This window comes from Pteronotus mesoamericanus, unplaced genomic scaffold (assembly GCF_021234165.1).
Source record: "Pteronotus mesoamericanus isolate MK-2021 breed Mesoamerican mustached bat unplaced genomic scaffold, CSHL_Meso_final contig_221, whole genome shotgun sequence".
Lineage (NCBI taxonomy): Eukaryota > Metazoa > Chordata > Mammalia > Chiroptera > Mormoopidae > Pteronotus > Pteronotus mesoamericanus.
This window is the reverse complement of record NW_026555092.1, coordinates 18547694-18572242: the sequence shown is the minus strand read 5'-3', so window position 1 is coordinate 18572242 and position 24549 is coordinate 18547694. Positions and strand designations below refer to the sequence as shown.

Sequence of the window (24549 nt, the reverse complement as noted above, 5' to 3'; positions counted from 1 at the left end):
TTTGGCCCAGTCCTCTCATTTCTCTTTAGATAAGCCAGCATCACATTCTCCCTGATCAGCTATGCCAAGCTCCTGCTGGAGGGGGCTGCTGCAAGGAGATGAGCACCTAAACATGGGGCCTCCAGGCTTCGGGGATTTCATTTTCCTTGGCCCCTGGTGCCTAGAGGCCCTAGTGCCCCCTGGTGGTGCCTGGGGCACCACCATTTCCTCAAAGGAAATTTATAGCTGAATGAATGGGAAAAAAAGGAAATTGGTTTCCTAATAGAAATTTCTCCCTTGACAAGCGTTCCTCAAAGTCACCAGGTGTTTGCACAGTAAAGGGACAATTGGCATAGCTCTATGGTACTCCTTGGGGGATCAGCAGAGCAAAGGCTTTGTAGCAGTTGGAGCACTTGGAGGGGGAGGCCCAGCTATATTGCCCAAGGAGGCCCTATATACAGGGAGGCTATTCAGGCTCCTGTCCACCGCACAGGCCATTATGGTGTTCTTGTGGAGACAGGAGCTCTCTTCTTTCCTTGCTCAGGCTAATGAGGGCCCAGCTTGCACAGTGACTCCATCTTCCCTCTGCTCTCTCTCTTCCTTCTCCCTGCCCATTATCCCTTGCCTTCTCAACACACCCCGAGCCAAGGCATCTACTCTCATTCCTTTCCCAAACCTTTGCATGATCCCTTCCATGGGAGCACTTCCTGGTTAAAGTAGGTCCCAGAGAATAATCTCATCTTCTACCAGCTTTTAGTCCCAATCTTCATGCCAGCCTGGAGCAGGGCTTAACAGAGTATAAGGCTAGGTAGGCCTCGCCATGCCCTGAATGAGCCTCTAATCTCAAATATGTCTATATTTGCATAAATGCACAGACAGCTATCTTCATATTGACCTTCTTATTGATCACTGTGTAACTAGAGGTGGTGACCAAAAGGCTCCTCCATGCTACATATATTAAGATTAGTTAGGCTAAAAGGTTAAAGACAAAAAGAGTCTTAAAAAGCAGCAAGAGAAAAGCAGTTAGTTACCTACAAAGGGAGCTCCCACAAGACTGTGAGTTGACTTCTCAACAGAAACTTTGCAGGCCAGAAGGGATTGGCACAAAATATTCAAAGCATTGAAAAGCAAGTACCTACAACCAAGATTACTTTACCCAGCAAGGCTATCATTTAGAATCAAAGGACAGACAAAGAACTTGCCAGGTAAGAAAAAGCTAAATTAGTTCATCACCATCAAACCAGTATTACAAGAAATATTACAGAGTTTTCTAGTAGTAGTAGTAGTAGTAGTAGTAGTGGAAGAAAGATGAAAATATGAATAATAAAATAGCAGTAAATACATACTTATAAACAATTACTTTAAAGGATTAAATGGATTAAATGCTCCAATCAAAAGACATAGCTGAATGGATAAGAAAATAAGACCCTTACATATGCTGTCTACAAGTTACTTCAAATAGAAAGGCACACACAGACTAAAAGTAAAGAGATGGAAAAAGATATTTCATAAAAATGGAAATTAAAAAAAAAAGCTGGGATAGCATTACTTGTACCCGACAAAACAGACTTTAAAACAGGGCCTATAACAATGGTCAAAGAAGGACCCAGCAATTATACTTTTGGGTATTTATCTGAAGAATCCCAAAACACTAAATGGAAAAGACATATGCATCCATATGTTTATTACAGTATTATTTACAATAGCCAAGATAAGGAAGCAACCTAAGTGTCCATCAACAGATGAATGGATAAAGTGGTACATATGTATAATGGAATAGGACTCAGCCATAAAAAAGAATGAAATCTTGCCATCTGCAACAACATGGATGGCCCTAGAGGATATTGTGCTGAATGAAACAAGCCAGGCAGAGAAAGACAAGTACCATATGATTTCACTTACATGTGGAATCTAAAAAACAAAATAAGCAAACAAGCAGAACAGAAATAGACTCGCAGATACAGAGAACAATTTTGACATTATCACCAGATGGGAGAAGAGTTGAGGGGATAGGTAAAAAAGGTGAAGGGATTAAGAAGTACAAATTGGTAGCTACAGAATAGTCATGGGGATGTACAGGACACCGTAGGGAATATCATCAATAATACTGTAATAACTATGTATAGTGTCAGATGGTTACTAGATTTATTGGGTGATCACTTTGTAAGTTACACATGTTTAATCACTATGTTGTACACTGGAATCTAATATAATATTGTGAGTCAACTGTAATTGAAAAATAAAAAATTATTAAAGATGGAAAAAAGATTAGCTTGGCAAGATACTGAGTTATAATTTATAGAATCCTTGACTGTGGTCATTGTACTCTCACTCTCTCTTTTTCTCTCCCCTCCCTCCATTTTCATGAGAACACCTTCATACCAGGAAATTGAGGGTATATTTGCCCAGTAAATAGTATATTTATTACTGACCCAGAAGGGTTTAGGGGGTATACCCTTCATAGTGGCTTTCTTTGCTAAATTCAGCAACAGCTGCCTGGATGACCCATAAACTCCAGGTTATCTGTAACCTGGTGGACGAGGGCACATGGAAGGCAGTGGATCCAGCCAGTTAACCATAGCCCTGACAGTCTCAGAATCAGTGTATACTTAGGAAGCTCTGTGCATGGTAGAACCCTGCTTTGCTCAGCTGAGGGTAGGACATGACTACTGCCTTCCAGACCAGTATTTAGCCTAGAGTTCCATGCTCATTAACATGAGTCTAACAAAGGAAAATAACAATATTACTATCTATGGAAGCATCACCATATGCCAGGGACGGCAGAAAAGTACTTTATGTTCATGTATTGACTCATTTAATGTACCCAGTACTCCTATGACCTCGGAGCCGCCTGTGGCTTCATTTTACAAATGCAAGAAATAAGACTCAGAGAGGCTAAGTAACTTGCTTAAAGACACAGGTTGCTGGGTATCAAAACCGGGATTTGAACTCAAGCAACCTATGGCAAAAATTCACATGCAAGGCCACTACTCTATACTGCTTTCTTCTGTGATGTCTGGATATTCTGGCCTTCCATTTCAAAATAATTATTCTTGTCTATTTTGTGCCAAGCACAGTACTGGGCCCTTGGGAGGAGTGGGCTTTATACAAGATTGATTGATTTATTGATCTTTCCCATTTGCCAGTCACTGTGCTAAGCGGAAAGAAATATATACTGGAGATTTAATAACTGCTACATCCACAGTGCTTTTTCAGAAGAAGGGACTCTGGGTGCTTTCTTATGCATAGATGACCATGTTTTGTATCAAGTGACTTCACTACTCTGCACACAACTAACTGGAGCAGGGATGGATACTTGACCCAAAGGCAGACAACTTACTGGCTGGCCAGGAGTCCATGAAGTAGACTGGCAACAAAGCTCTGCTCAACAGTTATTGACTGGGGTGTGGCCAAACCAATCAGATATTTTTTCTTGGATAATATAAATTCATTGGTTGGAAGTGTTAGGCGCTGCAGAAGTAAGGACAGAATACTAACTGACTATAATGGTAAATACAAGACCACAGATCAATGAATATGCATCAGAGGCAGCAATGAAAACACCAGATTTCTAGAACTATGCTGTATCCTGAATAACCTTCCAGTTCTCACAGTTTTTATGGTCTCTGTGAAGTCTCACTGTGTGGCTGCCTATATGTCTTGACTTCCCTATTTCCATCTATATATTCACAATTATCCCCTATTATCAATGCAATCTCAGTGTATCCTCCCTGGGTTCACGATTAAGTGGGTAACACAGACAGACAATGAGGCGATTATCATAAAATGCAACCATGGTGGAAGCTCAGAATGTTGTGAGAGCACAAAAGAAAGACGGAGAGAATGCATCTAGCTAGACAGCGTCAGGGAGGGCTTCCTGAAGGAAGACAAGATATGGTCCCCTTTATACTTATTCAAAAGCAATCATCCTTAAAATGCCCCTAAGATAATCTGACTCTCCATCCCCACATTATTGCTCCAATTTCTATTCTTGTCACTGTATTTCCATTTTGCTCACCCTACTCTACCCTCACTGGCTTCCTAGGTGCTCCTGAAACACATTGGCTCCCGCCTCAGGGTCTTTGCTCTTGCTCTTCTCTTTACTTAGAATGTATCCAGACATCCATTTGTTCAACTCTCACCTCTTTTAAATTTACCTCAAATCTCATCTTCTCAACGAGGCTTACTTTGATACTTGATTTAATGTTGCATTCTGCCTGCCAACCCCTACACCTAGAACCTACTGATTTCCTTAGTGTGCTCTACTTTTTCTTCATTCCTTAGAACTTATCATACTTATCACATTCCCACATACTTAATGATTTAGTTATTATGTTTATTGGTTTTTTCCTGCTTCCTGCACTAAAATGTAATCTCAACATGAATAGTGATCTTACTTTGTTTATTGACTGCCATATATTGTATTCCCCAGAAAGCAGATACGAGACAAAGATTAGCATGCAGGATGTTTATTAGAAAGTGATTTTGAGATCAACATCAATGTAGGGAAGCAAACTAGGTGGAGGGAGAAGCTGAATTATGATGTAGTCCCAACAAAGGCTTCAGTCAGTCTTTCAGGGAGCTCTGGGATGGTCTTCCAAAATTATCTGGAGTTGGAAAAAATGGGTTGGATCTTTATGCCCCAGTGTTGATCAGTCATTGATGCAAGTTGTCCCTGGAAAGAGATGGGACCTTGGACAAAGAAGTTTTCTTCTGCTGCAGCAATCCTCTAACAAGGCAAATAGTTGAGAGCTATCTGTTAGCAGCACTCCCAGCAAAGGGAGGAACAAGTCCTTCACTCCTAAAGGGGAATCTAGGCAGCAGATGACAGCATCCACTGCAATCTACCTCTGTACCATGTGGATTCACTTTTCATATAGATTCTGAGAGCATTTTCTCCAGGATTTCAGTGGACCTGTCTTTCTAAGGGAAACTTAAAAGAGGAAGGTTTGCAGAATGAACTACAGACCCCGCTTTTACAGGTGGTCTTAGGGTCACAACTTATATCCATTATATTCCTTCCCCCCTCAGCTAGTACATCTGTTGGTCTTGATAGCTGATCTGGCGTCATGACCTAGATTCTCATCCCTGAGGGATCTCAGATTGGTCACCATGCTCTTCTCAGGTTGGGGTTGTTGCTCTTGTCCTTATACCATCAAATTAGGGGAAGGGAGTGCCAACAGATGCCCAAATATCAAGTGTATCACCTAGCTGCTCCTACTGTGTAATAGTAGCCCTACTACCTCCTCATGATCAGAGTCAACTGCCTCTGCCAAGATACGGTGACTTTCTTCTTGTCTGTTCGTCCTTTGGCATGAAGAACCTGAAGAATCCAGGCATCAGCCATATCATATAGTTCAATGGGACTCTTACTATCTCCTAACAGAAGTATTTCCCTCTTGGAACCAGCTCCTCTAAAGCATTGAGTGGCACATATTCCACAAGTGGGTCATGGGGAGTAATAAGTGGGGGTTTGGTGTCTAGGCCCAGCTGGGTACATGTCTCCATATGAAGGTCTTTGATTTAAAATGTACAATGTGTCCTAGAACAGAATCTTTAAGCCTTGGCACTATTTATATTTTGTATTGAATGACTCTTTATTTGGATGTGGGGGGGCGGTGCTGTCCTGTGCATTATAGGATGCACACCTGGCTTCTACCTGCTAGATGCCAGTAGCACTACCTCTTCCTTCCTCCTCCCCAGTTGTGAAATGAGAAACGTCTCCAGGCACTATCAAGTGTCCCTTATGGGGTAAAACTGCCCTTAACTGAGAGACAGTATCCAAGAAATGTGCCTCATTCTCATAAAATATCACCTCTTAGCTGGTGTTTCAACTGTGACTTCAAAGGCCATTCCATTGCTGAGTTAGGCTGACAGCTTCTGGGTGCTATAGCATGTGATATAACCAAATGAATCCTATGTTATGGGCTTACTCTTGCACCTCCTTTGTTGTAAAGTGGGTCCCTTGGACTCACATAATGGATAATATATGGGATCCTATGCTGGTGGATCAAACACTCTGTAAGACATCATTTGTTGATGCTGCCTAGAGACCAATAGGCGGGAAAGGCAAACTCATATAAGAATATGTGTCTATTCCTGTCAAAGTGAATTTCTGTTTCTCCCAGTATGGAAAAGTCAAAATAGTCAACCTGCCACCAAGTGGCAGATTGATCTCCCCTCCTCAATGGATGGTAGCCAGTAAGTTGCCATTGGAGACTTAGCATTTAATGGCAGTGCATGGATCAGCCCTGGTAAGTAGGAACACATGCTGTTGGGCCTGTACATAACTTCCATCCATCTTTACCATCATAGCTACTTCATTCATACATTCTTTGTGTTGATATTGGAGTAGCCAATGACATAGACTGGCTGCTATCAATGGGCTGAGTCACTTTCTTTTTGATGATTTGTTGCCCCTTCAATGATGGTACTCTCTGGTGGACATTAATATGTGATAAAAAGATCCTCACACTTTGTGCTCATTCTCATGTGTTCAATAACTGGCTTCCTTGTCTGTGATCTTCCAATCTTGCTCCTTCTGGGCCCCTGACCATTTGGCCCAGTCATTAACCACTGCCATGAGTTCAAATATATTCTATCATTGAATCACTTTGCTTTCCTCACAAAGTAGATGACCAGTGCTTTGCCCATTGGGAAGATTTTCCTCACTACTGTCTCAGTGTAGCCACTGTCCATTTTCAGCTTGTACCGACATATGCCAACCCAACCAAGAACCAAAGTTGGGTTTTCCCTACTATTCCCTGATCATAAAGAATTCCTCCATGCAAGTTAGGTGCGAGGAGAGGATAGACACTAGTGCACCTCTGGTAGATAACATAGGAGTCTGGGATACCTGCTCTGCAGCTTGCTTGTGCTCTCCAGTCTTGCTCATACTCAATCTCACACATATCTCTTCCATCTTAGGATGGATTGTTACAAGCCTGCCTAACCTTATGACTTGGGTCTCAGAACCCAGTTTTTATTAAAGAATAAAGTTATAGAGCCTTGGCTGTGTAGCTCAGTTGGTTAAAGCATTGTTCTGGTACACCAAGGTTGCGGGTTTGATCTCCAGTCAGGGTACATACAAGAAGCAACCAATGAATACATAAATAAGTGGAACAACAAATTGGATGTTTCTCTCTCTCCCCACTTGCTCTCTAAATTCAATAATAAATAAATAAATAAATAAAGTTATAGGACCTACTTAAAAAACATGCAACAGCAATAGGGGGAGTACAGGCACACAGATTAGGTTTGAAGGGACACAAAATTGAAGTGAAGGGAGAATGAAGATGTTTTCTCTACTGTTTTAACTTTACTGAATCTTATTACAGTTATTTTCTGTGTACCAGGCACTGTACAAAGCTCTTTACATGAACTATTATTAATTATTAATTTAATTCACACAACCTGTGAAGTAGGTGGTATCATTATTATTATTCCCATTTAACAGAGGAGGAAAGAGACTTAGAGAAGTTAAGTAACTTTCTAATGAGCACAGAGTTGGTGAGCAGTTCAGCAAAGTCTAAATCCCAGGACTGTCTTGCTCCAGTGATTATTCTTCAAATAGTCACACTCTTAGCCGTTTTCTTCATGCTAGTGGTCATGAGAGAGAATGAAGAAAGAGGTTGCGTTGTGTGTGAGTGTTGTGGGGTGGGTGGGTGGAGACTTTTCTAGCTATGACTCTGCTGTGTTATACTGAAGAGCTTCAAGATTTTTGCTAGTTCATTCAACAAATGTTCACTGAATAACTAGCTGATATAAAAAATAGTGAAACAGATGTCTTGCCACTATACCCACGGCACTTCCCTTAGGAAAGGCTCTCCTATAAGTCAGAGGTTGCTGCTCAGGACAAGAGTAGAGAAGGTAGAACCTCTATGGAAAGGCTATCCTCATCTGCCCAGGACCACAATGAGGGCTGTAGGAAGGATAAGATGGTTTAATTATTTGGCCCTAAGATGCAAACTGCTTTCCTCTGCTTCTAAAAGCTGCCCCTGGTGGGATCTGGGTAGAGGTGTTGACAGTCTGGTCCTCAAAGTTCTTCTTGATATAACCTATGTGTTAGTCTTTCCCTTCTCAGGGATCTCTGGTTCCTGATGTCTCAGCATCACCTTGTCCCACTTCATCATTAGAGCAATTGATTACTTTCTGCCTTGAGGGCCCAAGTTTCTATTTATGAAGTAGCCATTTTTCTGCTGGTTCCCTGAGTGTATTTTGGAGCTACAGGCTTATGTGTGGCCCAGTTTTTTGAGTTCAGCCTGGAAATTTTAACAATCAAAATAATAATAACTTCCGTTTACTAAACACTTACTGTGTGCCAGGCCTTATGCCAAAAGCTCTATGGATGATTTTATTTACTCCCGTTACAGCCCTATCATGGTGGTCCAGGGCTACTGTTAAGAGGTAGAGCATACAATTGGCATGTATAAGCAACGCCCCTGGCCAGGCTTCTGCTGCCCTGTACATTCAGACCTGGGCCTGCCCTCTGGCTTCACATTGCATAGACCACCCCCTGCTGAGCCCAGTGGTAGAGCCGATGGGGCTTTTGGCCAGTTTCCTTTGCCATTCCCTTCCCTGAACAGGCATCTCTGCCAGGTTAGCTCCCTTTCCCTCAGCTTCCCTTGTATTTTTACTGGCCTTGGCTCATGCTGTTCCTTCTGCCCAGCATCCCTCTTTTCCCTTTTCTGCCTGGTAAAATCCTTATTTTTCAAGCCTTGCTTTAATGTCATCCTGACCTCCCTGGCCTCCCCTGTCAGAATTAATTGCTCCCTCCTTTGTGTTGCTCAACAGCACTTATCACTGTGAACTGTAGTTACTTGTTTCTCCACTCAGCCCGGGGGGAAGAGCCAGCAGAGGCCCTGTCTGATTCACCTCCTTGTCTGGGGGCTCAGGGGCCACCCAGTAAATGTTTGCTGAAGCCTGTTGGGATTGGGGCAAGGGGCTGCGAAGCTTGACTGGGGATGTGTCTGGGACAGGACCTGGGTTCTCCCTGCACCCCTGCTGTCTAACCTCTTCCTCCCTGGCTGGCCAAAACTAGATTTCAGGGACAATGACAGAATTCCCCTCAGCTGGAATATGTCCATCTTCTCTCCCCTCTAGATGAATCTCCTTCTTCAGGGGCCAGCCTGCCTGTCTTCCTCCCTCCTGGTATCCTTTCTAGAACAGTGCGACCAGCTCTCCCCATTTAGCAGCATCTGCGGATTTCATTAACTTGCTACTTAACCCCTCTCACTCAGATCAGCTTTGAAGATGATAAATCAGGCCTGGGGCTCATCCCTGCAGTGGCCACCCTCTCCACACCCCCCTCTAACGAGGCTCTGGCTGCCCCTATTCATCACTAGCTGCCCTCCCTTTCTCTTGCAGTTTCATTGCCAGGACCCCCCATGTCTGCACACAGACAGTGTCAATGTTGTTACAGCCTAGACACTTTGGATTCAATCCTGGAACCAGGTTTCAGGACAGATCCTGGAGCTGGTGGGCTTCCTAAGCCAGACCCTCTGTCTCCAGGGGACTGTGGGCTTTGGCTTCCCTGGGCAGTGGGGTTAGGCCAAAAACAGCAGGGGAGGGTGGATCCTGTCCTGGGAAAGGATGGAGAGAGGCAAGGGAGCACCAGGCTCCATTCTTACTCATAAGACCATGTTCATTGGTACATAAGAGGGGATGTGGGTGGGAGTTAAGAGTGGACCTGAATTCTTACTGCCTTTCTTTCTAATCAAAACCTTCCCCCACCTCCATGCCCAGGTCCTCCCAAGAGCCCTACTTTAAATTTCTGTGACCCTGATAGCTTCACAGGTACCCACTATGTCCCAGCTCCTCAGAGAGAGTGGGTGGGATGAGTATTGCTGTCCCAGTAAGCCAGGGTTGGGGGGCGTACGTAGAATAGCATCCAGAGTCCCCCTTCTACCACCTTACTCTCCCTGAAGTGGCAAGGCTACTTCTCTGGGACATCTTTTTCTACTTCTCCTTTTTAAATTATTTGTTTGTTTGTTTATTTTCAGAGAAGGGAAAGGGAAACATCAATGTGTGGTTGCCTCTCACTTGCCCCCTATTGGGGACCTGGCCCACAACCCCGGAATGTGCCCTGATTGGGAACCTAACCAGTGACCCTTTGGTTTGCATGCCAGTGCTCAATCCACTGAGTCACACCAGCCAGGGCTCTGGGACTTCTTTTTCACTGTCATCTTTCTAGCTCACCCTTTTTTTATTTCTTGAAGCTTCCCTACTACAGTCAACCTGTGACCCATGTACCCTATCGCCACCTGTCACTGAGTGACTATTCTGCTCACAGGGTGGGTCACATGGGCCTTGGCAAAGTGCTAGAGCCAGCAAGCAGTGTGGTTTTCCCCCAACTTAGCAGAATGGCCCTTTTCCCTCCCACTCTCTGTGATGACTCCTTTCCGAAGCCCCAGCCAAATGCCATCTCTAATTTTCCTTTCTACACATAGGTACCTTGCCCTCTCTCCTTTAGGCTCCAGGTACTTCCTCTTGACCTCTTTCTCCTTTCCTCTCACGCCACCTATTCTCTTACTTTCTCCTATTTATAGGCATAGAATCCCTAAAAAAGACTTCCCCAAATATGTCAGGAGCCTAACCTTTTTGTAGTTCTAATCAGGGTCTTTCAGGCATTTTTTGGTTTGTTTGTTTGTGGGTTCCCCGCCCCCCCCCACCCCCCGCCCTTAGCACTCTCTCCTCTCAGGCTCACTTCTATCACCTCCATCTGCTCTCATTTTGTCTCTCCCTTGATCCACCCACCACCCCCCAATTCTCACCTTCATTCCATCATTATAATCTTTACAGGAGACAATGTTGGAAAAGGTAGAGCATCCTGCCTAGCTTACATAGGCTCTCAAAAAACATCAATTAAGCCCAAATTGGATCCTAATTCTTTCCCTACCCTTTCTCAGGCCCTGTAATGATTCCTTGTTCTCCTCTCCACTGGCACCCTTCTTCTGCCGTGGGGGTGGGGAAAGGGTCCGAGGTCACTGGGTAGTCACTCAGTGCCTCCACCGCCACCAATGTGTGTTTTGTCAGGTGCTATTTCTACAATGTCTTCATTACCTCCTAATTGGCCAAATCTCTTTTCTTTATTTTTCTTGTTAAAGACAGATTTAAAGAACGAGTTCAGTAGCTCAGCCATTTTCAGACCATCATTAATTTCCCGCCTTCTTATTTATTAATGGGGCAACTTCCTTGCTGGTATTTCTTGTTCCCTGGATATCTCTGTAAAAGCCTGCCTGGCTCATGCAGCCCCTGGGACCAGCGCTAACGCGCTAACTCACTCTGACTTTGTGCTGCCCTCAGCTGCTCTGGCATTCCCTCCACAGCCCCCTCCCGCCCCTCACAGCCCTCCGCGGTCAAGGCCTCTCCACCCAGGGCCTGCAGGGAAGAGAGCAGGGTACACCTGCTCCAATCTAGGCACAGAGGCTTCCTTCCTATGCATGAAAAGGACTGAGATCCCTAGTTCTCTCCTCCATCCCATCTCTTCTTCCACTGTGTTCCAGGCCCTACACTAAGCTGAACATCCTGTCACATTGACTCCTCGAGACTTTTCGGAACAAAAGAGGAAACTGAAGTTTAGGGAGCAGTGAGGACTTGCCCAGGGCCACTTTGCTTAGAAAGAGAAGAGCCAGGATATGACTCCAGTTTTAAAAGCTTCACAGCTTGAGCTTTGCCTCTATGCCAGCCTGCCTCAGGGAAGCCTGTTTGGAAAGGTCATGTTTAAGATTATTCTTGATACAGAGGGAGAAATCAGGACCAGAGAGAAGACAGCAGCACAGTGGGAAACAAACGTCAGTGGCCTGAGGATTAGCAGGGCTGTGATCTGCAAACTGTTGTGTGACCTGTCTCTCCCTTCTGAAACTTGAATTCTTTATATTCTATGTTCTTATCCTCCTATGTCAGTAAGCTAAGGGACTCGTGTTCTAATGGTGACCTTACTAACATGTGGGAGCAGTTAGTCATTTGAGGACTCTCCATGCGTCTGAAAGGTGGATCTGTGCACATGGCTCCCTTTGAGGTCTTCTGAATGCATTCTAGGTTGATGCCTTTTGATTCTGGTTCTCCAGGAGCCCCAGCCTTTCTCTCAGCTGAGGGGGTTGGCCCTGATCCTGCAAGAGTCAGTAAGCCTTGGCCTCCTTGGCCAACCGCTACTGCCAGGCCTGGCTCTAAGCATTTGGTCACTCCACTGATGACTCCTAAACCTTCTCTGAGTGACAGGGACTTGTGGCGTGGTCTTGTTAGGGCCCTCCTTGAGCTTTCCATAATCAGGAATACTGTTATCCCCTAGGCTCCAGGCTCTGAGTCCAGACTCCAGGTAAGGCCCTATTGTGCCCTGGGCCAGTGGCTAGGGCTGTAACTGCCTCCACATTGATTGTGAGTGATGAGATGGTGATGAGGATAATGATCCTAAGTCAGGGTGCAGGCCTATCACAGATAGCCTCGAGGACCCTGTGGCTGTCACCAAAGACAAAATCATTGCTCTTCTCTTTTGAAATGAAAGCTCTGGGCAGGCCTTTAGAAGGATCAAGGGAAAGGAGGAGAAAGAACTTAGGGCAGAATCTTCCTGCCCAATCTGGAGCTTCAGCTGCCCCCCAGCAGTAGTAGGTGGGAGCAGCAGCAATGCTGGAAGGAGTCCCCTGGGGCCAAGCCCTGGGAGCTGTGTTTTTACACTAAAAGACCTTGTTTCTTGTCTCGTCCTGGTCATAACCCTGCTTAATAGAGACATTAAGATGAATGATTGAAGCTGCCTCTTTCCCTGCAGCCAGAAGGAGGGGCAGTCTGGGTGACCCTGAATAGAGGGGACACTGTGGGGATGGCTTGAGGTAGGATGGGACCTACAAAGCATCCCCCTCAAGCATGGAGCCTCAGCTTTGGTTAGCAGTAACCCCCTCCCCAAAGGCTGCCTCATTCAGCAGAGCTTGTCTATGCTGACCATCCAATGCTGTGCTCTAACTCCCCAACATTAGGGAGGCAGGGGTAATGCAAGCAGGAAAAGCCATCATAGGTGGATAAGGGATGACAGGGACTTTCACTTATCCAGGCTCTCAAAGGGCTTTGATAAGCTTCTATGCACACAGGTTTTCATATTTATAAAAACAATAGCTAACGGTTATTGGGTACTCTCTGCATATTTCAAGGCCTGTACTTTATATGCACTGTCACATCTGATTCTCCCAAAAGCCTCATGATGTAGGAAGAATTATTATTCCCAGTTTACAGATGAGAAAACTGAAGCTTAGAGAAGTTAAGCCACTTGTCCAAAGTCACTCAGCTAATAAGTAATGAAGTTGGGCTAAGAACCCAGGCAATCTGACTTCAGAGCCTGTGCTTGTAACCCCTCATTATATGCTGCCTCCAGTTTTACAAATTGGCGTAGCGTGGAATTGGGAGGAGGGTTGGGAGGACTATGGTTTTTGTATCAGAATGGGAATTGATTTAGAGGTCAGAGACAACCATTAGGGATAAACAGGCTCATCTCTGGATGGGGCTGCAGAAGCGGTGGGGCCCCAGGGAGCACCACTGACAAAGATCTCATTTACCATGTTTATGACAGGTCTGGCAGAGGGCAGCTGAGAGAAAGCTGCCCCTTCACAGATGACACTGAACACTTTGGGCAGGAAAATGTCTTGCTTTTGTTTTTCCACACACCACCCTGCCCCCCTGTACCTGATACTTTGCTGGGCATGGAGCAAATATTCAATAAATGGCTTCTAAAATAATGATGCTAAATACATGTCAGGAGCCACAGCAGCCTTGAACCATTTTCAGCGAACAGAATACTCTGTGCCTGCCTGCAGATGTGAGCGGACACAATTGGGGGAAGTGGGCCAGAGAAATCGCACTATCTAAAACCTTGCTACCTCAGTAGTCATCTGAGGACTAGCAGCATCAGTAACACGAGGGAACTTGTTAGACATGCAGAATCTGAGGCCTTTCCCAGACCCACACAATCACAGTTTGTATTTTAACGAGGTCCCCATGTGATTGAAATGCACGTGAAAGTTTGAGTAGCACTGCCGTTAACACAGAGCTGACCTAGTCACTGCCCTGTTTAAACCCTTTCATGGTTCTTTATTGTGTTTAAATCAAGTCCAAACACATTACGAAGTCTTCCTTTTAAGACTGCATGACTTAACTTTTGCCTACTTCTTCCAACTCCTCTCTCACTACTCGCTTTGTCATACTTACTGCTCCAATAGTACTCAGTTGCTTCCCATCCACACATGGGCCATTTCTTTGCCTCGTGCCTTTGCTCATGCTATTCCCTTTGTTTGGAATGCCTTCTCCTCTGAACTCTTTTTCTTCCCCTCCTTAAGTCCGGGAAATTCCTACTCAACCCTTAAGATAGCTTAAATGTCACATATTCTGAGAAACCTTTCCAGCTGTGATCAATGCCTCATCTTCAAACCTTCATTGCAAGAGGTCTCTGTGACCAGTTATCACTCTCAGTGACACTTAGTTCTGTGACCAGTGTGTCTCCCTCATCAGAGTGTAAGTTCTGTGAGGGAAGGGACTGTGTCTGTTGTTCATGTTCCTGTCTGGTGCTTTTAAGGAGCCCAGCACAAAACAGGTATTCAAGGAATGTTTGTTAAACCTTTAAAAAGTATACATTTGGAGAAGAATGGGATCAAGCTCTTAGTTATAACCCAGAAAAAGTGTGTGCTGGAATTGCTGGAGGAGATCCCCTGAAGGCTTTGGACGCCCTCCTAAAAGCCCTGCAGGGGTGTCCAAACTTTTGGCATCTCTGTGTCACACTGGAAGAAGAGCTGTCTTGGGCCGCACATTAAATACACGGAAAACAGGTAATCACACAAAAAATATCATAATGTTTTAAGTAAATTTATGATTTTGTGTTGGGCCACATTCACAGCCATCCTGGGCTGCATGCGGCCCGTGGGCTGCAGCTCGATCACCCCTGCCTGCCCCGCAGTGTTCTCAGATCCTGGGGTCTATGGTCAGGAGCTGCCTAGAGATTAAGCATGTTAAGCAAGCCCCTACCTACCCTGTGCACTAGTGAGTGTAGTGCAGGACTTGGGGGCTCAGAGGAGGGAAAGGAACGGCCACTTGGGGGATCAGGAAATGCTTCCTGGAGCAGGGCACATTGCTTCAGGAGTTCAGCAGTGGAGAGGGGAATGGGAAAGGTATCCCAGTTGAGAAAACACCACCAGAAAAGGCTTGGAAGCGGAAAGGAACAAAGCACTGTGATGACCAATAATTAGTCCCTTTGGCCTGTAAGAGAGACGGAGGGGAAAAACTACTAGGCAATAAGGTTGGCAGCAGAGGTTGGAGTCCAAGTATACAGGACTAGAATGTCAAGTCAAGACCAGGAAGCAGTCCAGTGTAAGGAAAAGGCCCTTCTAGCCTGGGAAAGCAGTAAAAGGAGTTTATTTACTAAATCTTGAGAGGGGAAAAGGTACTGTAATCGAGGGCCTAGTGCGTTTGGAGCTGACACTTGGCTACATCCAGTGTGAGGCACTAGGCAACATCCCCTGATTCAAATATCTATTCAATCCACTGTTTTACATGGGGCTGAAAAGTGTCTTAGAGAAAAACAAATAAATTTGGACAATGCCCATAACTGGATCAAGTATATACCAGAAGACTAGAGTGGGGGTATATAGACAACCCAACAGGCACCATATTGCTGGAAGAGCCAGCAGAGATTCTGAGAGAGACCTCACGAAAGAGGAAGGGGAGTCTAGCAGATGTCTGCCAGTTTCCAAATAGGACTAAGGACTGAAGACGAATCATGGCTCTGGTTCAGTATGATGGTTCCTACATAAACTCACCATATTTTGGCTACACTGTTAGTATTAGGTATGCACAAGAAGAAGAAAATGGATTTGTTGAATAAGTGGAAAGAGCTGTCTCTGAAACAACTGAAGAACCCAAACATCCCTGCTGAGGGCCTCCACGTCCCCCTAGCTGCATGTGATATGGAGGGAGTCTTCATCCTACTTTCTGAGCAAGTGCTGTGCTCTTGCACTGTCACAGCACCATAAGGACGGAGCACATCAAGAAGAGGCCAGTATCCACAGTGCACCTAGCGACAGAAGCCAGGGGAACATGGTAGCTTGGACTAACCTATGGGCACAACTGAGGCTTTTATTTTTTTAATGGAACATTGCAAGAGACTGGTATTTCTATAGGAGCAGGTGGGGACCTAGAATTACCAAGACTGATATAGTAATGTTAATGTAAACTCACTGGTACCACCAGCTGGTATACATGGCAGAGAATACCTACACTGCTACAGACAGTCAAAGGAATAGAAACAGAGCCATCAGGAGGCAAAAGTTTGCGAGTGGATTTGAAAAAATTGAGGGAGCCTGGCCTCTCAATTTGAGGAGGGAGGTTAGCACAACTTCAAAGGGGTCAAGGTGAATGTTGGCATCTGATCAGCGATGGGAAAGCTCCAGCAGGAAACAAAGGGGAGCTGAACTTGACGCTGCCATGGGAACAGGCAGAAGGTGAGAGTGCTGCTGGCTAATGACCAACCTCAGGAGAAAGATGTTGAAGGAAACTTTACTCACTGGGTACCTACCATAGACAGATCGGCACTGTGGCAGATGCTTTCTTCACTTAATTGGTTATGTAGGTATTACCTCCATTTCATAGGGGAGGACACAAGCCCAGAGAAGGCGAATTTGCTTATTCACCAAACATATGTACTTGGAATATAAAGATAATTAAGATAGTCCTCTTCTTTAAGAATGTCAGATTACTTTAGGTAACAGATACAGAGACAATTTTGTTACAGAGTAGTCCTTAAACAAGAGTAGATGCAAGCGCAAGGTGCAATGAAACCAGAATGAGGTTCCCCAAGTCACAGGATCAGTTAAGTGTCAGAGCCAGGATTCAGATCCTGGACTGTTTGAATCTAAACCTCAGCACCTTCCACCACCCTAGCTACGCAGATGTACTTGTCAGGACCCTTAGTTTTTGTCCAAGTTCTGAGGAAGGGCGGTAGCTCTTGCTACTCACATGGACTTTTGAGGAGCAAGGAATTGGGATGTGGTATGTACAGGTGGCCCGGTATCACCTCAGCCCCAGAAGAGATGATAGTGCCCTCATGGTTACCAGGCTATGGATCCCCTCCTGGGGCAGGATTGATTCCTGAATCTGAAGGTGGCAGTGAGTGGTTCTAGCTACGCAAGCTACTGGAGGCAGGAAACCAAGCTGGTTCTTAGAGAGTCCGATTGGGACCAGAGAATGGAGGGTCTCAAAAATCAAGCTGGGATTGAGAGGAGAGTGGCAGTGGGGATATGAGAATGAAATCAGATAATTCTTGGGTTGGAATGGGAACTTGCACAGTCTCTAGGATCCTCATCTCCTTTTTGGTTCTGTTGCATTCAATAGATCCTGACAGGACTGTCTGCCTTATTGAAAATAACTCTTTTGCTTAAAAAAAGAAAAATCCCCTGCTTAGTGCCAGATCTGGAAGAGGCCTGGGACCCCAATCTTTTCTAGACATGCTTTACTCTGACTAGTGGTTGGACAGCCCAAGTCAACCGTCCACAATTGGGAAAGGGCTGTGAGCCACACCCTGGGGCACATGAACGACAACTCTCTGGAACAGTGGCAAGGCAGGGTCAAGGAGGGTAGGGCTAGAGAAGGAACAGAGAAGGCATGAAGTGGAGCAGCTTGGGGAAGAACGCCTCCCTGGGCAGGTGGCTCCATTTGATTTCTGATTTAAAGGGGGAGGTTTAGATAGCCAAGAAGAAAAAGGCTAATAAGAAAAATATTAAACTGCAGTGTGTGTTTCCCCAGGGACTTCCTGTTGCCATGACTGACCTCCTAGAGAGCGCCATTCGTTCCCGAGCATGGCAGCTTTATAGGCACTTGTAGGCCTGCAAAGAACACCAATTTGCTGCTGCAGTTTGTTTTGATAACTGAAACTTTCAATAAATCTATATTAAAATCAAAGGGAAAATTAACTAGGCCCCAGTGAGGGGCACGGAGATAAGGGAGCACATTACCACCCTGGCCTCAGCCACCCCACATCCGTCTCTTAGTTCAGATTCAGGTCACCAGGGAGATGAATGGCTCAGGCTCAAGGGGAACAGCCCTGGGGAGAGCAGGGCGAAGAAGGCATGGCCAGGTCCAGCCCCCACTGCTCCTGGAGCAGAGAAGTCTGTGGGAGCAGGATGGGGGGTGAGGAGGTGGGGTGGTGGTGGTCATGGTGGGAAGAGGAGTTGGAGAGAAGGATGGGAGGGGCAAAAACAGTAGAAATAGCCAATATTTACTGAACTCCAGATACTGTGTTAAGCATATTTGTATTTAATTCTAATAACCAGTAGGTACTAGCATTACCTCCACTCTATAGATGAAGAAACTGAGCCCCAGAGAGGCATGTGACTTGCCTAAGGTCATAGATAGAGCCAGGACTCAAACCTGAACAGGTTCTCTCTGAGCTCACACTCCTCATAACTGCGCTATGCTGTTTTATGTAGCTTACAGGGACTGTGATCGCCAGAAGTGATTTTTCCAGTGCTCAGATAAAAATGTTTCCAATCCAATCTGGGTTCTCTCAGCTGTGCCAAGTTTGGGGCTGCCATGCTGTCCTTGGGTCCTGGGTTTTCTGCCCTCTGATTGCTGATTAACATCCCAGCTTTGATGGCCATCTTGCTGTTTTTCCTGGTGGTTTGATGGGGCAGTAGAAGAACCAAGTAGGTCCTCTTTTTGGACCCTGTTCTCAGTGTTCATTTTTGTTAAGTCACTTAAACCAGTTGCCAGGAGGTGGCCCAGGGTGTATCTATTGTAAAACGCCTCTAACCCAGATAGTGTAGGTTTACTTCATTCTTAGAGCCAAGATGGTTGGCTGTGCCCTATTCTCGGGCCAGATTCAGAATGATAAAGCCAGAGATGGGAGAAGCCATTTCAGGGCCTTTTATTTGTCTAATTTTATTTATCTAATTACTTACTTGTTTTTGTCTGTTCTTTCCACCCATCCCCTCCCCAAACTAAAAGCTCTTTGAGGATATGGGCTTTGTGTGTCTTATTCACCAGTGAATCCTCAGCAACAGAAACAGTGCCTGACACTTAGTAGAGGCACTGTAATTATACGTTGACTGACTGATCAACTAGGGTTAATATTTAGATGACATTAATGGACGAGGAAGACCCAATTCCAGGTCCAAGAATTAGGGGATACAGGCAGAAGTGCTTCCATTTTACTGACCTTGGGTTAAGTGACATCTATCCCTGCTGATGTTTATTCACCTCATTTGTCCACAAACATTTATTATGTGCCTGCTTTTGCCTGGTACTGTGCTGGGTATCACTGACATAGCATGAACAATATGGAAATAATGCTTACCTTAAAGGAGTTTACAGCCCTGGGGAAAGACAAAAAGGAAATAGACAATTATAAAACAATGTGATACATTCTATAGGTGCAGAGCGGAATCACCTAACCCATTATGTGGCATTAGGGAAGGTACTCCGAGCTCAAGCGGGAACCATAATGTTAAGGTCAGATCTCGCAGAGGTGGCATGGCCCAGAAGTGGCATCATTTCTCTTAAGTGAAAATATGCAGACAGCAGACAGAGGACTTGGTGCCTGAAGCTAGGCCCAGGAGATGGTTCTTGACCGTTTGAGAGCTGTCAAAGCCATCACTGGTTTGGCCAAGGCTGTGGTTTCCGAACTCAGAGCCTGGTACCCATGACTTCCCAGAAAGCCAGAACCTGGATGAAGAAACATATCTCTGGCTTTGGACAGAGTTCTCGCCAGCGGACAGAAAAGACTGGAAGGGGCTGTCTGGAAGCTCTTCACAGTTGAGGCCAGAATCCTTTTAACCCTTAAGTTCCCTCTGCAGCCGACTTGAACAAGTCATTTCCTTCTTTCTTTTAGGAAGGCCCTTAACAAATCTGACCAAAAAACCTAAGCATTTTCTTCTTAGCCTAAAACACACCTTCTCTCAGTTCTCCCCTCTGGCCCACCACAAAGAGTGGATAATAACGACTTGTTGAATGAACAAATCATGAGAAGGTGTCATCTAAATATAACGTCACCTTATGAGCCTATACTCACCTTATGAATATACTGTAAGGTGGGAAAACGGGAAGTGGACCTGGGTCGCTCTAGGCCTTGCAAAGTTTTCGTTTTGTTTTTTTTTTTTTTTTAATTTCTTTCTCAGTCGGAAGCAAGCCCCCTTCACTCTTCTGAGTACGTGCAACCTCAAAACTACAAGTCCCATAAGGCTGGCTGGGAAGAATCACCATCTTGACACACCTTAGCGCGCATGTCGGCGGGAGAGCGAACATTCGGGGAAAACAGCCCCGCCCACATGCATGCCATTGGTCGAATGAGTCGATGGCGGGCTCAGCGGTTGGCCACCGCGCCCGCCCATCCGCTGCGTCGACCGGGGTCAGAGTGCGCGGAGGTGAGTCGGTGTGTTGTGGACTCGTGGTGCTGGCTGCCGCTATTGAGGCGGCCGGGAACGGGCAGTGGGGAGCGGGCGGAGCTGGCCCTGCCTCTGCCTGGCCGGCGCCGCAGTCGGCGCGGGCCGCGCCCGCCGCCATAAACTGCCCTGAGCGCCAGATGAGGCCGAGGGAGACGTCGGGGCCTGCACTTGGAGGGAGCCTGCCGCGCTGGCCCCAAGGAGGGGGCGTTGCCATGGCGACAGCCTCTCCTGCTGCTGACGGGGGACGGGGGCGGCCCTGGGAAGGAGGGCTGGTCTCCTGGCCACCTGCCCCTCCCCTTACTCTCCCCTGGACTTGGATGGGCCCGAGTTGGGGGCAACACCCCGGGGTGGGTGATGCAGAGAGGCCCCCCAAGATTGGGCCCTGGTTGATGCATGCCGGGGTGCGGGTCGCGGCGCGCACAGTTTGTGCGGCTTGGGTGCTGGCCCATGTGCTCACCCTGGATGCATGATCTCCTGAGTAACGCTCAGGCAGAGAGGGAGCGGGGCAGGGCTCTGCAAGACAGTCTGGGTGAGGTGACTAAAGGTGCTGACTTCTTACATGGGATTACCAGGGAGGAGGATGAGGGGGTTGACCAGAGAGGATAGAAACCCAGCAAGGAGATAGAAAATAGAACATCCTCTTTCTTCCTCCCCAACACCCACACATACACACAGTTTACCTCTGTAAATCTGTAGCAGTGGTGGTAGTGATGGTGGAAGGACTGAATAAAGGGCCTGGGGGGCAGCTTTCTGTTTGCTTTTCCTGTGAATGTTACAGCAACAGGTGCTTTCTTAAAACAAAAAAGCATGAACTAGGATTGAAGCTTGACTTTGAGTTCTTGCAAAATATAACGGCTCCTTGTTGACTTGGAAGATGCTGAATGCGGCCCCTCACTGTGGGGTTTGTATTCTGTCCTTAGGGCTGGATTTTGCTAACTGATGGTGCCTATCGTTGCCTCTGCTACAAGTGTTTGGCCACTCTATGGCATTAGCTCTTTTGAGACATTTTTATCAGTCCCCCAGCTGAAGGGCGAAAAAACACGAATCCCATTGGTGAAAGACTGTGCTCTATTTGAACTATAGTAGGTTGTGATTGGCTGAATGATTTTTGATTGTAGAGTCTACCAGAAATTGGCTTCATCAAATTCTGCTTTATTCTGACTTTATCATACACAGCATGCCTTGTTTTAGTGGGTTCATGCCTGAAGCTTAAGTATATTATACTTGAATCCCCTACCATTTAAAAGCCAATTTATAAACAGGGACCTGGAGTGTGACACCACTAATGTGTGTGTCTGAGATCTTGGTTAGAAACCCACTTGGCTGGCTTTCCTCATAGAGGTAGGGAGGTGGGAGAAGCAAGCTGCCGGGAAGTGATTGATAAGGTTTCCTTTATGGATTCTGTGGTGCTTCACTGGAGCTCAGAGCACTTTGGCAACTTAAGCACTCCAAATTAAAAGCTCATTAACAATTCCTGCCCAAAGATCCTGTAAATAATCTGCTAGCTAGGTCATAGAGCTTGGCTGAGAGCTTTCCTTCCAACTTAAAATTCCAAATAAAAGTGCTTTTATTCTTTCATCTTGGAAAGTGTTTTGTTTGTGGTGGGGTAGGTTGCTGAGTGGCACTTTCTCAAGGGACCTGAGCAGAATAAAGTCTTAATGTGTAAACAGTGGTAGACAGGAATAGACTGATTCCAAACCTAGGTGTTTGTGCAAAGGGCATTCATTGCTGGCTTATAAGGGCACCTCTGCAACTTCTAGACCTTTGGAAGATCTTAATTAGGTGATAAATATGATAGTTGTCCATCGATGATTTTACTTGGGATTTTGTTACTTTGACTTCCTAAGAACTTCAGGCAAACCTGGAAGTATCTTGCAGGTTTCCTGGTTTATGTGGCCATTTGCAGTATGGCTTGTGTGTTTGTGGCAGCCAGCCCCTCCACCAATCCTGGCCTGAGTTCCTAAACTCTGAATAGTGTCATCATTATTAGTGTCCTCTCCTTTACTAGACTAGGATTCTGGGATTATCCAGAGAGCCACCACTTCATGGCCCTCTTTCTCAGTCCAAGCTTAGATATTGTAAATATTTAGTGTTTCTACGAGACAAGTCTCCTTAAGAAGAAAAGTATGTTACTACAGAACATGAAATTCATCATTACAAAGATACATAGTATGAGTAGCTTCTGAAACTTCTGTGTAGGCACTGTCCTTCCACATAGATGGCTGTTATCCCAAAGTAGTCTGAGTTTAGAAGTTTGAAGTATACCCGTTGGTTCTTAAATTGTTTCAAACAGCAGCCCCCCTGGGGATTTGATCCTTTGTACTAAAATAGACTTATTGCAGAGATGTGTATTTATCTACAGCATTGGGGCTTTCCAGCTCTCACAGAACCTTCAGCATCCCCCGCTGCCAGCCTTGGCATCTTCGAAGTAAGGAGAGGTGAGAATCCTGCTGCATGGTCAAGTTTGGCTTGGCTTCTTCCTTATGAGTTTGGGCTTGGCGGGTGAGGGGTCAGGGTTGGTGCAGATTGTATTTTTCTGTAGCTTTTTCTGACAATACACCATATGCTCAAAGGCCATTGAAATTACCCAAAGTATATAAAGTGTGAGAGTTGGAGGTGGGGTATCCAGACTTTCAAGTTCTGTCATGATTTCTTTGTGGGCATTGCATGAATACCTACTTTAGGTTCAGAAAGGTTTAATAGAGGTGGGATAGTTCTTTATTCTGAGAAATAGACATCTTCAGACAGTAGGAAGGAACACATTCATTTGGCTTTTGATCATACATTTGACCAAGACCTTAGGGATCTTGGTTTAATTTGGTTTGTGAGTCACCTCTGGGTAGATGGTTAATCCCGGCCTGTCTTCATTTTATAAGGATAGGGGGCTGGCTAAAAGGTGGACTCTGATGATTGATATCCAGGATCTCAGGCTGTTTCTTTAATAAAGGGCCAGGCACTTTGCTAGGTCCTGGGTTTGTTGCGGTAAATAAGCTGCTGTCCTTGACACCAAAGAGCTTACAAATTCATGGGGGAGACAGATAAGATAGTAAACAAGCAATTATAATATACTTGGAGGGTGCTATAAGAAAGTAACAGTAGATGCTTTGAGAGTATTCAGAAGGGTCCCTCACCCAGACCAGTGGGCTCAGGGAAAGCTTCCTCAGATGAGGAAGTAACACCCTCATCTAGAAGTAGATAAAAATATGAGGGACCATTTGTGAAGGTCAGAGCTTTGTTGAATTTGAAAAACTGAAGTTTAGTGTAACTGAAAGAGTACTCTGGGCAGGGGGCACGAAAATGTGGTGGGAAATGAAGCAGGAAAGATAAACAGGCCAGGACCTTGTAGGTGGAAAAAATGATTAGACTAGGTCAGCAAATTTTTCTCTAAAGGACCAGTAAATATTTAGGTTTCATGGGTCTCTGTTCACAACTATTCGACTCTACTCAACTCTGCTGTTACAGCATGAAAGCAGCCATAGTAAGAAAATGAGCAAGCATGGCTATGTTCCAGTAAACTTTATAAAAACAGTGGCAGCTCGATTTAGCCCGCAGACCATAGTTTGCCAGCCCCTGGATCAGACTCCTGTAAGAGCATTAAGGGTCCATGAAAAGGTGTTGAGCCATGGACTGATAATAGATTTGTGTTTCAGAAAGTTTGCTCTGATTTCAGTGTTAAGAATGGATTGAAGGGGACAATACTAGAGCAGAGAGACCAGTAAGGAGGCTGTGGCAGTTACATGAGTAGCATTTTATATTTCCCTCTTTGAGGCAGTATTTTGACACTTAAAGATTGAGTATAAGTCAATCTCTGCATATATGTGTATACTTGTTCTTTTTACTAATTTCCAGAACACCTACCCCAGATGTTCTGGTTCAGAACACCAGAATTCCCTGGAGCTTAAAGACGTTGGCAATACCAGTTCCTATTTCATACACTAGAAAAGATGTAGGAAGGGAAAGTTGGTGCTGACTGAATGAAAAGACTTTGGGAAGCCTTTACTATTTAAAGAAGTAGGGAATAAATGGAGGCCTGGAAGGGATCTTGGTCTTAGGGCTCATAGCTTAATATCTGTTGCTTTGAACTTCTTGAACTATGCACACAGAGGAGGACCCATTTTCCTAAGCTTTTTAGGAATTGTCCTCATTATATGTCCTACTTAGT

At 45.4% G+C, this 24549-nt stretch overlaps 1 protein-coding gene across 10 annotated transcripts in view; it reads left to right on the top strand.

Moving 5' to 3' along the window:
- Positions 1–20333: 20333 nt before the first annotated feature.
- Positions 20334–24549, top strand: part of ERI3 (ERI1 exoribonuclease family member 3) — a 122156-nt gene continuing 117940 nt past the window's right edge. For 5 of the 10 annotated variants that reach the window (XM_054572113.1, XM_054572109.1, XM_054572112.1 and 2 more), the window contains exons 1-2: positions 20463–20734; positions 22750–22825. In XM_054572113.1, the coding sequence (XP_054428088.1) occupies positions 20525–20734; positions 22750–22825 (286 nt within the window). In that variant the 5' untranslated portion in view covers positions 20463–20524. Of the gene's footprint in view, positions 20367–20462; positions 20735–22729; positions 22826–24549 lie in introns of those variants that run through there. The other 5 variants (XM_054572116.1, XM_054572114.1, XM_054572118.1 and 2 more) reach the window with 5 other exon arrangements.